Here is a 16141-nt window from a genome sequence, read left to right on the forward strand (position 1 = left end):
CATTTGTGAAGAAAAACTACAAAGAAAATAAAGAACGAAATTGGAGTGTTATCATTGGGATATGATATCCTCCCAATGATCAAAACTCATTATGATTTGTTAGAGCTTTTGTCGATAACGGCCCTCAGGTGCAATTCAACGTTCCCACGAACAATCATCAATTTGATTTTTATGTTGTCATTGGTTCTGACCATGGCAATGTATGCTTGAGGATCTCAATGGGTGGCCTAAATTTCAGGTTACTCATATGGAATCCTCTCACAGGCAAGAGGAGATATGCATCGGATGAATCCATCAAGCACCTTGCACACGCTGTTTCGATCTACACATTTGATTTTCTTGAAGACACGGTTAAGTATAGGATTCTCCACGATTGGAAGAAGAATTTCTCATAGAGAACACTATATTGGTCTCTATGTACATCTTTTCAAAGGGATTGGACTCAATCTGGTATATTTGAATCAAATGTGTAAAAAATTAGACCCAAATATATTGTCAATGACGAAACTTTTTATTGGATATGGTGTGAAAGGGCTAACCTCACCGAGGCATCATCAATAATTACTTTCAATCTCCTCAAAAGGATGTTTCACAAGGCTATGATACCCATGAAAGTCAAATCTGATTTCCACACACTAATTGAGTTCAATGAAGGAGTCAGTTTTGTTACATATTGCAATGTCGACTTCACAAGGCAGGTCATAATTTGGCAGTTGAGGAGGGATTGGAACCATGAACTAGAGTGGGAGAAGATGGTGAGGGTGTCCAGATTTGGTATTCCATACACTCCAACATTGTTTGTTGGTAAGACATTATATCAATCATGGAGGTTAGAATTAGTCATAAGGATTTAAATGACACATAAGGTACGGATGTTTAATTTCAAGACTCAAGTACATGGAAGGAAGAAAGAAAAATATGGTACACCGCACTTGGCAAGAGCATGTGAATGTGAAAATAATCACGTAGCACTTTGAAGGACTCTTCATGGTTTAGTTTATAACTAAAATGTTTGCTTAATCCCTAGTTTATAAATGGATGGCATATGTTTTCACAGTTGTTGATGGTCCCAAAATTTAGTTTATGTAGTTAGTACCTATGTCTGTTAGGAGTTATTGTTTCTTTTGATACCATGAATGTTGTAAGGTAAACCCCATTTTTTTGGAATGAAATTAGTTTATGTAGTTAGTACCTAACTCTATTAAAAAGTTACGTTTCTTTTGATATTACGAAATATTGTAAAGTAAGTCCCATCCTTGTGAAATGGAAGTAGCAGGTTAAACCCTGTTAGAAATTGGATAAATTATGAATATCATATATATATAATGTAAACTTATTTGTTGTTCTCCATAATTATTATTTTTCAAGGAGAAATAGTTTATATAATTTTATTCAGGTTTTGATAATGAAATAATATTGATCAAAAAAGAAGATTCTGCTTATTAGTCAAAGCAGTAAAGGTGTCCCAACAAATTATATTTTGATACTTATTCATAGATAGAAAAGCAAACAAAAATACCATGTACCTAAATAGAGTTACAAAGGAATAAAACAGATGAATTGTGATATATTCTAGCTAAATGTATTTTGATCAAACCGATAGGATGAATGGTCAATGACATATATATATTTATATATATCATTGACTTATTTGCAGGTAATTATATCACTTATTTACCTAATTAACCAGTAACTTACAAAAATAAAATAGATTTGTAGTGATATAATAGTCTGGTGTTAGTTAACATTACCGAATTAAAATAAATATTAATAAATAAGATGTAAATAAGTCACAATGTTAACTATGAAAGACAATTATATAGAAAAATGCACTAAGCTACCATAGAGACTACACAAATTTATTTAATCAGAGTCATAAAATGGTATATGCTACCAGAAAGTTCATGAAATATTGATTAAAAATAGTTGATCGCAAATTAATTTACAAATTCACATATGGACTTAATTTATTACATTTCTTCGAAAAAAATTCATACAACAGTTGCTTATAAAGAAAGTACGTTATAGAGTTTCTCTTTTTGAAAATAAGTAATGAAATAAATTATTAGATAACGAATTAAAGTGGTCAAAAGGATGTAATAAGACAACATATATGGAGAATGTATTGGATTATGATTTATATCTATAAAATATATAAATCAAAGATATTATTAGACTAGAATAGAATAAATGTGCATCAATAGGGGTTTTATATAGAAGCATATACACATATCGAAAATACTATGCTCATTAATTTAAGATAAACCACATAAGCTGGACAACAAATATAGCAAAGTCACCACAGAAATTGTGAGCCATACAAAGCTCTATTCAGAGTAATAAAAGGTAACTTCATGGTCTGGAGAAACTTAAAATATAGCAGAAAAAATTTTAGTAGTCACTTTTCAACATTGATAAGACATTCCACATTTAGGTAAGAACCGTATAAATTCATATAAGTACAGGACTACTTTATATCGATAGTTGAAATCTATCCATCATAGAAGGTTTGAAAAATAATTTAAATATAACCAGTTTTTTTGTGTTAATAATTTTTGGCTAATATAGGTCTAATTATAGCTATGTAATACAAAAAATATAGGATTGGTATCACGTCTTCAGAGAGTTTTAGAAGAGTAACTATATAGAATTTTGGATAACAGCTTCACCATTGATTTTAGAGTAACTAATATTACAAGAATTGTAGACATTATTGAAAAATCCAGCATTCAAACAACAAAAGACACACCGTTTTTTAGGCCTAATGTGCTGTCGCAGATGACTATATCAAGAGGTAATTATCATAAATAAAGGATTTGATAGAAAAGAATTCCATAATTATGAATGTTAGACTATGAAATTTTATTTTGATAATAGATGACACAAAGCATGCTAGGATGGAAAGAGTAAACAAGATAACTAAGAAAAGAAAGTGTGTGGGCATTGCTTTCGAACAAAGTAATCGTACCATACTATGTACGATAGGATTCAATAGCCTTCTTTTCCATTAGAAGCATCAAAATATGTTGCATACAACTGATAACCATGATTATAGTTAGTTTATGAACAAAAAAATTATAAATATCATGGGTTATCCATAAGACTATAAGAAATTTTCTATACATAAGTTATTATTTCATTAATTGACATCTTAATTCATAACAAAATTTTCAAGTTGTAGTAGAGAAAATACAAGTTACGATAATAATAAATTGAGACTACAAATGGTATCCAGCCTATTAGGTAAAAGAATATTTATATATATCAGCAATTATTAGTTGCTACCACATGTACAACTCGTTGAAAAGTTGTTTGATTGTTAAAGGTATAGTAAACACTTTGGGAGTTAAACATACAACTTTTAATATTGAGGACAAGAAAAATTTAATTGAATATGCAGTTGATGGATATATTATAGATCAAGATCAATGTAACGGAAGAAGTGAGAACTAAATTACGAGAAATGTTTCTATACCAATTTTATTAGTAAACCAATGGCCACTAAGTCCACTATCAATAGGTAAAAAAGCAATAACAAAACTAATATAGATTGAAGTATATAGCTAGATGTATACACTGATATTAAACATAAAATGATCTCTATAGAGGCAACACGACATGTGAAGATTGAGAGAGCATTCATATTAGCTAAAAGAAACAAACCATAGTCTCACGCATCCAAGAAAGTTTGATTTAATCACGAATAATAAATAAAACATCCAACTCAATCATGTTGTCTACTATATGGATGCAATGAAAGTGTCTAAATTTTTACATGCCTCTAATTTTTTGCTTGCAAGAACCATGTCTACAAGCTCATTCACCACAGAAACCATGGAAGTGTGTTTGATGGAAGGTACAATCTTTTTTAATTATTACATAATTAATCGAATAACAATTGTTACATGTTATATGCACAGTGAAAAGAAAAAAAAGTTGCATCATGATCTTTTCACTTAGGATTCACAATGAAACATACCTACATCATTATTTTATTCACAAGTGAAGCAATTAATAGAGTTGGTAATACTCTAGAATATTTAAATTTTTACTAAAAAAATATTTGATAGGAAATATACAATTAGTTTGCAGTAGTTTAAAGTTATTTTGTTTTTTATTAAACCTTTTTATTTTAAATTTCAAATTATTGCTTCACTATTTAGATAATTTTAACTATAACAAATACATAATTTTAAATGTTATACCTAATACAAATATAAATATTAAAGTAGGATAAAATAATGTTAGTTCATTAATTTTTTAGTATTACATTAGAAAAATATCAAATTGTAATAGATATGTAATATGTGTATAGTGATTAATGAGTAGCTATTTATCAAAAAGTCACAAACGCATCAATCCACCAACATTTATAACCCCGAAAGGAAAAAAATGTCAATTATATAAAATGTGCTTTGTAATTGGAAAAAAACTGTATACATAGTTACCTGCTTTAATTTCTTTGTTTCTAAACTATTTAAATATATGAAAAAAAAGTAAAAATAAATCTTATGGAAGTAAATTAAATCATTCGTAAAAAGTATGAAAAGATAAGTTCTATTTAGTATGATAGAGTAGCTAGTGATTTTGTGATAAAATCTAAAGGTTGTGCTACGGTGCTGAAAGACATGTGTTTATATTGTTGGGACATGCGCAGACAAAAATTAGATGGAAGTAGAAAATTATCAGAGTGAAGTGAAATACAATTACGCAATGAAATTGGTAAATTATGAATAATTAATATTAATTTTGATAATAATTGGATTAATCTTTTTAATTATATTTGGGCCTTTTTTTGGCAAATTATACCAAACTGATAATGTGATCAATTCATCTATTTTTTCAGATAATAATAATAATAATAATAATAATAATAATAATAATAATAATAATAATAATAATAATAATAATAATAATAATATAGCTTAAACAAAGAAAAAGAGAGTTATGATATGAAGGAAGAGAAATGAACTTTTAATAATCATGACAAACTCTCATTCTTGTCACATGTAGTATATTAAGCAAAAATTCAAACCTAATAACATTTAATTAAATAACTTTGATTACCAATAAATTTATCTAAATTATTAAATAAAAGAGAAAAAAATTCAATACCACTGACATTTACAACAGATTCTCTAAATAAAATAAAAAAATTAATACAACTAAATAAATTCTTCGTAATTATCTACTATTAAGACAAAATATAATACTAAATCTGAAAAATATAATACTTAATTTATTATTAACATAAAAAATATAATAATAAAAATAAAAAATATCATATTTTATTTGTTATATGTACTTTATCACAATAATTTTATTATTTAATACCAGCATAAAATAATTTAATATTAAACATGAAAAATTAAATTTAAAAAGTATGAAAAATAATTTATACAGTAACATAACAGATTTATTATTATTTATTATTAATATAAAAAGTATATAATATAATTATTTATCTTTTCTATAATATATTTTTTTGTATAAAATATTGGTATTTTAGTAATCAAAATCCACCACTATACCAAAAAGTTCATGTCCAAAACAACACATTCAACTCAAATACATAATTATCACTAACGCTTAACACTATTTAATTATCATAAAAATTGGTCAATCATTCTCTACAAATTATCACTTCACTCTGACCACTTTCTGCTGCCATCCAATTTTTGTTTGCGTGTGTTCCAAGAACACAAACACGTGTCTCTCTCTACATGTCAACAACATATTTCAGTATTTGCTGAAAAAATGTCTTTCAACACCATAGCATTAGCCAAAATCTAAACCATTTTTCTCCTCCTCCTTCAATAATGTGACTATAAAATGACCCCATTAATTTTAATAAATAAAACTTAGTCGACGGAAATAGATTATCAAAAAATGAAGGAATTGCTTTTTATTTTATATCAATAATTTAAATTAAAAAGATATATATTTTTGTGGAGTCATAATTTGAGAATTATAGTAAATTATAACTTACTTTTTTGGCTTTTTAAATACGTTTATTTATTTATTTCGTATTTCTTAATTATTGATAAATCTAAAATTTTGATCTATTCCAAGCGATTAATGGAGTTGCAAATACACTGAATAATAACTATTTTCTACTTGATAATTGTATTATATTACAGTTGATGATTCCTCTTAAAATCAAATGTAAACATGGTTTCTTTTAATTTTAGTATGGTGTATGTGTTCTTATCAATCACCCTTGGAATAGATCAATCAACATCGGCTAGAAGGTATCGAAGGCAACAAATTGACGCAAAAAGGAGTCCTGATATCTCCAAACGCATGCAAAGTGTGCTGAATTCTTTGTTGTAGTGTGGTATTTTTAGTTTAGTGCATTACTAAGAATTTATATTCACCCTCATGTCCATTATATTAAGAATTCAAGAATATTTAGTTAAGATATCTGACTACCAAGTTAGGAAGTGACAAAATTCTGTAAGAAAAGCGTGGCCTACTTTATTGTTTACCACTAATTGCACAATTGTTGGAAAAAATAAAGTAGTTGACAAAGGTGGAGCGACATAGACTACAAAAGAAAATAGGAGTATAGAGTTTAAATAATTTTTATTCTTACATAATACTACTTAAAGTGAAAACTTAATTACAGAATCAAATCAAAACGTATGAATTCATTAAAAAGTCACGATGGGTTCTTTTTATGTTAGGTTCAGCAAGGACTCGAAGACAAAGATCTATGAAAGCCGACAAAGACTCTTGCAAGCAAAATAGTGGTATGTTATGATTTTGTCGAGGGGATGATTATTGCGGGTTACGGTTTTATAAATCTAACAATTTTGCTAATCAAATTGCATAATTTTGTATTTTCACTATTGGAACCTTAGGTTCTTACCATTCAATTTCTTGGTTGTTAAGTCAATCAATTTACGACTAAGTAGGTTACTTTTTGCACCATTGATTATCAAGAGTTAACTTCACGATGTAGGCAAGAAGGCGTCACACAGATCTAACACACACATTAAGTCTACTGAACGACTAATAAGGGTATGAGATTACTTAATTGACTTAAACATAGAGTCTTTTTAATGAAAATTTTAGGTAGAAAGAAATTTCTCAATCCCATTATTTGATTTTGTTGATCAATATGCAGGGTATGTGAACATTGGATATGCAATGTATGAATGTGAACATTGCAATGCTCTTTATTGGTATGCTAAAAGGTCAAACAAAAGTTACAACACAACAGAACCAAAATTCACATTATGTTGTAAAAGAGAAAAGGTTCTACTTCCTCAATTACAAGAGGCCACGAGAGTGTTGTATGATTTGTTAATATCCCTAAGAGCAAGCATTTTCGGGATAACATCAGAGCTTACAATAGCATGTTTCAATTTACATCAATGGGTGCAAAAATAGACCATGGCATAAGTCAAGTAAGAGGGCCACCAACATTTATCCTTTGTGAAGAGAATTACCATCTAATGGGTAATCTGATTCCTCTTGAGGAGAATGTTGCAAAATTTGTCCAACTGTATGTATTTGATACTCAGAATGAGATTAAAAATTGTATGGCAGCTATTCGATAAGTTTTAGGGTTATTTCTTTATAGAATAGATTTAGGATTTGAAGTAACAGTTGGAAGTTTTTGAATTACAATGATCTTAATAAATTCTGGTTGTACAAATTCTATTGTCGTAAATAGGCGTGAACAGCACAAAGAGATACATAAAGATATTGTCAGAGAATTGAAACAAATGCTTGACGATAACAATGTATTGGTGAAGGCATTTCACATAGTTAGAGACTCACTCGTAAGAGAGTTTAATAATACAATAAAGCTCAAGCTGTTGGGTAAAAGGGGGAAGGATGGTAAGCGATACAACCTACCTAACACGGATGAGGTAGCTGCATTGATTGTGAGTGACTTTGACATAGATAAAACTGATAGGGATATTATGGTAGAGACACAAAGTTGAAGGTTACAAAGGATTAATCAACTGAATCCTGCTTATTTGGGATTACAATACCCATTGTTATTTCCATTTGGAGAGGATGGTTACAAGGAAGAGGTTTCATTGAGAGAATTCTTTGCATTCAGGATACAAGAAAGGTTAGCTGATGGATCACCTTTGTTATATTCTAGGCGACTATTCTAGTAATTCTTGGTTGACGGGTTCTCGATGATTGAATCATCTCGCTTAAATTATATACAACTTGATCAAGAGAAACTCAGATGTGAGATGTACAAGAGTATAAAGGAAGCAGTTTTATCCGGGGAAACAATACTATCATCGCGTGGCGAACATATTTATTACCATCATCATTCACAGGTGGTCCAAGATATATGATCCAGATTGACCAGGATGCAATGGCAATATGTAAGGCTGTCAGTTATCCAGACCTATTCATTCCATTCACATGCAATCCTAAATGGCCCGAGGTAGAAGACTTCTTAAGAATAGGAAATTAAATGCAGAAGATAGACCTGGCATAGTATGCAGGACATTCAAGGCAAAGCTGGATTTGATGATTAAAGATATTAGAGAAAACAAAATTTTTTGGCAGGGTTTGTGCAGGTATGTCTAGAGACAAAAATAATTTAGGTTTAATTACTCTGTTGGTCCCTATAGTTTCACAAAATTTTCAATTAGGTCCCTATACTTTTTTTTTCTTTTAATTGGGTCCCTGCACCAATTTTTTTTCAATTAGGTCTCTCTTAGTAGTAATTGGCTTAATTGTATAGGGACCCAACTAAAAAAATTAGCTTATCTCTAACCCAACTATAAGATGGAAGAGATTCATACTAACTTCCCTTTTTAAACATTTCAAAGAAAAACAGAAAGATTTGACATGTTTAGTTTGCAAATCCAGGATATTCTTATGGCTTAAAAATCTATGCAAAGCGGAAGATACAAGATAGGCTCGATGCAGAAGGGTTATAAGGCAGGCTGGTATTAGAACGACAGGTTTATCACTTCTAATACTCGCTTCATCTAGCTCCTAAGTTCTGCCGATTCTAATGGTGTCATCATACGTAATACTATCAAAACTGGTTCAACTTCTGACACTGAATCTATCACAACTTACTCTTTCTCTCGACACCTAACCGGTTATCAAAGAGATATTTCTATCGGCCTAAATTCCTGGTCCATATCCAAGTCCAAAACTACGTCCAGTCTTTCCAGTCCTAAACTTCCATATCCGGTTATGTAACCTAAACGAAAGCGGGGTCCTAGCTCTACACAGAACAAATCTGTCCTACGCGTTCGGTATCATACTTACCTCGATCTTGTCGTGGCCAACCCGCATTTGCGGCTCTCCCACGCGGACAATCCCTAGACATGTGTCTCGGTGCTCCACATCGAAAGCACATTCCCAGTCCGGCCCTGTCTGGCTCCTCTGGAGTAGTCTCACCAAAGACTTCTTGTAGCAGTGTCCACTTCATGGAGCAATCTTCTGCGAGCTGACTCTTCTTAACCAACTCAGTGAAATTTGTTAGCTTTTGTGGATACACGTAATTAAAGATATCTCTCTTTAGTCCTTTCTCATACTGAGCACACTTCCATTCCTCATAATCGGCTGGATTTCCTTGACAAGTTTTTGAGAAACGGCACAGGTTGTCGAATTCACAGGTATAGTCAGCAACGGACATATCTTTTTACTTCAGCTGCATTAACTCCAATTCCTTTGCAGTGTGAAACGCATGCAAGAAATATCTCCCGTAAAACTCTGTCTTGAATCTATTCCAAGGGACATCCGTTAACTCCACCTGCAAGGTATGACATAACTCTTGCCACCAATTCTGAGCATCTCCCTCCAACATATGAGTCACTATCTCCACTGACTACTTCAGGAACGTGCTGAGTGTACAAAAACTTCTCCACTTCTCGAAACCACTGATCAGCCTCCAGGGCGTTGGCATTTCCGTTAAACCGAGGTGGACCACTCTTGAGGAAGTCAGTAAGGGTCATTGACCTATAGTATCGACTTACGTTACTTGTAATAGCACTAGAGTTTCCACCTCGACGTCCTTACAATGGTTCAACCACAGAATTTCCTCTCCGAATACCTCGTTCGGATCCACGAGACGACATTTGGTCCCTGTTCACACCAAACAAGTGATATCAAGTTGATCAGTCACAATATCGCAAGTCTAATGCTTCAAGTTCCAAATACATGCTCATGAACATTTATGCCACATATATCAATCAGATATCCTAATAGCACATACACACACCCAGAGTATGCCCAGAAGCATAATCAATCCATCCCTCAGGCTATACAGGAATGAACTGCTCTGATACCATATTGTAACACCCTACCACACAGAGCCTTACGCTTAAGTCGTAAAGCAGAGGTGGCAAGGTATTACGACCTCTAAAAGAAAAGGAAATGTACATAAATATAGTTGGATGGAATCATATCTAGGAGCCTTGAAGGACAAGCTAAACAAAAACGATAAACAGAAAATCGTGTCACACTCGCATGGATATTCGTAAAACGGACAGGTAAAATCGAAAATAGGTAAATCAAATAGTTATAATATTATTGACATAAAATTGAGGGTCGCTACAAAAACTATCTCTAAATATTTTTAATTGTATCTTTAACATTTTATATGATGTTAAGATTGAGAGGTAATTTTGATGTAAAGTGAAAACGTTAGAAATAAAATTGAATACAGTTAAATGTTAGGACTATCTTTGAAGAAAATTAAAAATATCAAAGACAAAAAATATACTTTATCCTTTTGATACGTAAGGAATCCTTAATATTGGTCTTTTAAATATGATTGCTTTTCCTAAATTATATACGGTTCAAACACAAACAAAAAATCAATTAATCTAAAATAATGTATATACAATTTTTTTATTCTAAAGTTAGGAATAAGACTCAAATATGAGACTTTTAGATGAGAATAAAAACACTATATTATTTTAGTTATAGCTCGCTACTAATGTATATATTTTATTGAATAACATTAAAAATATTATAATAATAATATATATTGGGCAACCATCATTGTAAAGATTAAAATGCAAATCAGAAGACATGCCTTTACAGATTCATATATATCTTCAAACAACAAGCTAAGATCACACTAACCCGGTTTTGATATCTTTCAAAACAATTTTTATTAGGTTTCAAGAACCTTAGCTAATTTGTTTATTAGCTAATGAAGCTACCGAATTCATATATAGAAAAAATTTTCTTAGGGCAAGAAAAAAAAGTAGGCTACAGTTTAGGGATTGTAAAACAATATAACAGCTAAAATATCAAAATTCAAAATGCAAGTTTCGAAATATGAATATCTTCTCACAAATTCCCCAAATTTTCAAATTACGCCAATCACCTATCTTCTTTTCATCGTTATTTTTCAATTTTCGTTCCCCACCAAAACCTCCCCCAAATTGTGCACAACATTAAAAAACCCCTAAAATTTCCAAATGCACTGCCGGCGCGAATTGAAACATGAAAGAAAGAGGAGAAGAACATGAAACAACGCAACGAAAGCAACGATTCCTTCAACAAGGGCAAGACCGACATTGACATCAAGCAAGAGACGCGAAAAACAGTTGCCGCCTCTGAGCTCCGATATCTTCCCACATTGTCCCTTGTCGTATTCGCTTTTGGAAGGAATCGGTTAAAAGAGGTGGCGCTCACGCTGACGCTGACGATAAGGATGCTGGTAACGGCGATGAGGAGACGAGGCGGAGAGGGAGCGGAGGCTAACAGTGCAGCGAAGGTGGTGCTGCTGACGACGGGGATGTGAGCTCGATTAGGGTAGCAAGGGTGAAAGAGTGACCAAGGGATGTGAGCTCGATTAGCGTAGCTCGATTAGGGTTGGGGACCGGGTTGAAAGAGCGTCAATTGGGTTGGGGACCGGGTCTTAGGGTTTTTTTAAAAAAAAGCTTTTGGCCACGCTTTTAAAGCGTGCCAAAAGAGTACCAGGATATGGACGCGTTTTGTAAGCGTGGCCGTAATGAAACCTTGTCGCCACGCTTTTAAAGCGTCCCTGTTTCTCTCTATGGCCACGCTTTTGAAACGTGGCAAAAAAAAACGTGGTCGTTTCTCTAATCAATTGCCACCCTTCCAAAAGCGTGGTCGTTGACCCTTTTCGCCACGTTTTTGAAGCGTGGCAAAAAAAAGATGCCCAAATCTCTATTCAATTGTCACCCTCACAAAAGCGTGACCATTAACTATTTTTTGCCATATTTTTAAAGCGTGGCAAAAAAAGCGTGGCCATAAGCCGTTTTTCTTGTAGTGTAGGTTTCTACATACATGATTTTTTCTTTCTTTCTAATTTTAGTTCTTGTAACCTTTTTTCCCCTTAATTTTCATCCCCTTCGCCTTATCAAATTCGATTAATGTTTTCAAAAAGGAAATTGTTTTTTTTTTTATTACAACGTTATTAAATAGTGATTAACTAACTTCTGACTTTGTTTTTTTTTTAATATTTCAAACTCACAAAGGTCCCAGTAAAAAAAGTGAGCGACTTACAAATCAACAATTTAAGAACAAATATAATGACATCTAAATATCATCTAAACAGAAAAAAGCACAAAAAATTTTTAACTTGTGACATGGATTAGTGTTGGATATAACATGAACAACTACAGATATAAAATCATATAGATACAATTTTAACTTTTGAATTTTATAAATTAAAGACCTAAAAATATCTTATAAAAATCAAAAGTAATGATATATGTACAATTTTTTTGTCAACTAAATTGGTCTATAATATTTCTCTAACTTCTAAAATGCACCTATCATAATTTGTTAACAGTGACAAAAAGTTTATCTAAACCTAACAGTAATACATTTTAATAGTTTACCATTTGGGTAAAACTCTTTTAAACAAAAAATCTCCAAAGTACACCCTGAAAACAATAAAAAAATAAAAGTAGTAATGGGCAGTTGGAACGACCAAGAGAAAGAGGGAATGGGTGGCGGGAAGGGAAATGAAAAAATGGCGCGAGAGTGCTTTAGTGCCATAGCCCATAATGGATCATGGATTATCCTATTTAGACCTTCAAGCACAAACACCGTTACTGCTTAGCTATTACACCTCAAGAGATCGCTCTCATAACTTTGATTTTCTCAACATTATGACTTCTGGTGAACACTAGAAGAAAAGAAAGAACTTCCCCTGATTTTATATCTTGTTACTCAAAGGTGAGCTCTTTCTTTCTTTCTTGTTTTTTTAGTCATTGCAAGATTGTCTTTCTGTCGTAATCTACTTTTTAGAGACTTTTGTTTCAGGTTCTGTCCCTTTCATCACATTATATAGTTTTTTCTTCTAATCTTTTTGCTTTTATTAGTTATTACTTATTTCAAACGTAGACACCTGACGAGAGATTAGGGCAGAGGTAGTTCTTTAAAAAATAAGATTAGGGCAAAGTTAGTTTTTCAAAGTTATGTCTATTTTTCTGCTCAGTTTCCTTTTTTTTCTTTTGTAATTGGATATGTGTCTGCAAAGGAGTTGATAAAAGAGTTGAGATTATTCTCTTACCCTAGAATTTGAAAGTTGAAATGAATAGAAAAGTTACTTATTTATCATGATCAAATGAAAGTTTGCTTTTTTTTTTATAAAAAAAAAAAAAGATGAATCTTGTAAAGCGTTTGTTAGGTGTAGTGATTGATAGTGCAATGACCAACTTGTAAATTGTAATTTACTTGTAGGAAGTTATTGCAGACAAAATGTTTGGATCATCTACCACTCGTGAGCATAAGCCATTTCTGAAGAGACAGAAGCTGAATGAAGATGAAGACATGATCAGCAACCTACCTGAGGTCCTCATAAGTCGGATACTGTCGCTTCTTCCCACCAAAGATGCTGTTCGAACAAGCGTGCTGTCAAAGAAATGGAATCACCTTTGGATAATCATCACTAATTTGAATTTAGATGACAGTGTTTACTTTTCTCCCAAGAAAAAGGTTGGAGGGAAACTACATTTTATGAACTTTGTGTATAGGACACTTCTTCTTACCAAATCACCAACCTTGGATTCCTTCAATCTTTCAATTGGTCACAATAATAACAAATATGATGTGTCTCTTCTTAACAGTTGGATCTCTAATGCTTTAAATAGGAGATTGAAAAAACTTAGCATCAATTCTCAAATGGAGCTCCCCTTTTCCTCTCTTACCACCCTTTCCCTTGTTGACTCCAACTTGTTGGAAGAATTGGTGCTTAATATGCACAGTTTTGCTGCCATAAAAGTTCCAACCAATTATGTTTCCTTGGGATGCCTAAAATCATTGAAGTTAGTTGGGATTAGATTCACCCTTGACTACAAATATTCAAAGGATTTGACTTTTGATTTCCCAGCTCTTCAGAATTTTGAGGTAGTGAGTTGCACTTGGTTACATGCAATTCGTGTTACTTTCAAAATGCCTCTACTTGAAAGCTTTTTCATGAAACAAGAAGCTGAATCTGCATCTTATAAGCCAAGTAGCTGCCCGATCTATGTTTCTGCTTCACATTTGAAAAGATTCAGATACTGTGCTTATGGTTTTATATCACAGTGTATTACACTGGTAGATCCACTGTCTGCTCATAATGCTTTTGCTGATATCACTCTGTGGAAATGTGAGAAGGACACACAAACAGGACTTCATGCTTTTCTACTTCTCAAACAATTAAATCAAGTGAAGTATATCAAATTTGAGGGTTCTGAGGTAGGCTTCTTCTCAAAAACCTCTTTTAACTTAGTGTTGACAACTTGACATGAAAGCCATATTAGCATGTTATATAGTATATCTTTGTAGTTTCTTTTGTAAAATATTATTTTGTTTGGAAATGATTTTGTGAACATGAGCTGGAGCAAAAGCTTGTTTTGTATTAGATTTTATGTTAAGAAACTTGCAATTGATTTTGGTTAATAAGTATCATGCATTTGAAACTTACCATGAAACTAGTTTTCCAAAATAGAGCTACATTTTATGGCCTCTTTACACTTCTCAAGCAGGGGTTTAGATGCAAATGTTTGATTGAAATTAATCAAAAAAGTTTAAGAATCATGTCACCTACTCTAAATGGGAGTTTATGATTGATACCATAAAACCAAACAAGCAATAAAATATGCTTCAATTGAGAACTTCCTGATATCAAATTGTAGTTTCCTATACCAATTGTATTAGATACTAGATAGTAACACTTTACTGATTAATTAGAAATCAATTATGTTATTATTTATAAAATAGTAACATGCATGAGTATTAATTCAGCTTGCTAGCATTAGGAGAAATATATGCTTTTATACATTTGTTTGTTCTAGACAAAGATTTATTATTCCATCTTATTTTTATATCATAAGTTTCATACAAATTGAGATTCTTTATTTGTCATGCAGGTTTTGCCACCATCAACAGGGCCAATATTTCCTTCATTTGGAATGTTGAAGCATCTGGAGCTTGGCTTAGTTGCTGGTGAAATTTTGTTGGGCATACTTCTCAAGTCACCAATTCTCAAGACTTTAATTTTAAAGGTTGATAATTATTTTAATTAAAATTAGAGACACTATTCTATACTCATAAGTATCACAGTGATTATGCAGCCCCTAAATAATAGATTTTATCAATTTGAGAAAATGTTTGGTTTATCAATTTTACTTTGATTCTCATCTGGACTTTGTTTAATGATTGATCATCATCAGGGACTAAAATCTAAATTTGACAAAGAGCTTTTTAGCTCTGCTGATGTGCCTGAGTGTTTGCAAAATACCTTGGAGGTTGTGAAATTCGGAGAAGTACATGGACTTGAGCATGAGTTGTGGTTAGCTAAATTTGTGATGGAAAATGGTTTGGTCCTGAAGAGGATGAGTTTCTCTGTTCCTTCCTGGTTAGGCAATTTTAATGCCATTGAAGAATTTAAAGAGAAGCTGTTCTCTTTCAAGAAACCTTTTAGTTTTGCTTTTGTTGAATTCTCATCTCTTCGAGGTGTTAGATAAGTTTGTAATTACATTTTGGTTTAGCTTTTATGGTAAGGTACTTCATTAAAGCACACATGTTATTAGTGCTATGTCTAAATGGGTTTTTTGGGTCCACCGTATCTCATTTAAATGGTGTGATTAAGACCATTTTACTATTTGGCAACTATTAGAATTTAGCAGTAGTATTTCACTGGAATTGGTTATGTTTAACTTTGTTGAAAAAT

The 16141-nt window shown here is 31.9% G+C and overlaps 1 protein-coding gene across 1 annotated transcript; it reads left to right on the plus strand.

The window, feature by feature from the left end:
• The first annotated feature begins 13026 nt into the window (after positions 1-13026).
• LOC112703502 (F-box/FBD/LRR-repeat protein At3g14710) lies at positions 13027-16102 on the plus strand. The gene is made up of 4 exons (XM_025754978.2): positions 13027-13158; positions 13666-14664; positions 15339-15473; positions 15642-16102. Exons 2-4 carry the CDS (start codon positions 13684-13686, stop codon positions 15933-15935), a joined length of 1410 nt encoding a protein of 469 aa, XP_025610763.1. The 5' UTR covers positions 13027-13158; positions 13666-13683; the 3' UTR covers positions 15936-16102.
• The last annotated feature ends 39 nt before the right edge of the window (positions 16103-16141 follow it).

The sequence above is a fragment of the Arachis hypogaea genome, chromosome 7 (assembly GCF_003086295.3).
Source record: "Arachis hypogaea cultivar Tifrunner chromosome 7, arahy.Tifrunner.gnm2.J5K5, whole genome shotgun sequence".
Taxonomy (NCBI): Eukaryota; Viridiplantae; Streptophyta; class Magnoliopsida; order Fabales; family Fabaceae; genus Arachis; species Arachis hypogaea.

What these genes read in the sequence shown, in the direction of transcription:
- LOC112703502 (XM_025754978.2), top strand. Translation starts at nt 13,684, where the DNA reads ATGTTTGGATCATCTACCACTCGTGAGCATAAGCCATTTCTGAAGAGA. An exon ending in TCAAATTTGAGGGTTCTGAG is followed by an intron (nt 14,665 to 15,338) that starts GTAGGCTTCTTC and finishes TTTGTCATGCAG; the next exon opens with GTTTTGCCACCATCAACAGG. An exon ending in TCAAGACTTTAATTTTAAAG is followed by an intron (nt 15,474 to 15,641) that starts GTTGATAATTAT and finishes GATCATCATCAG; the next exon opens with GGACTAAAATCTAAATTTGA.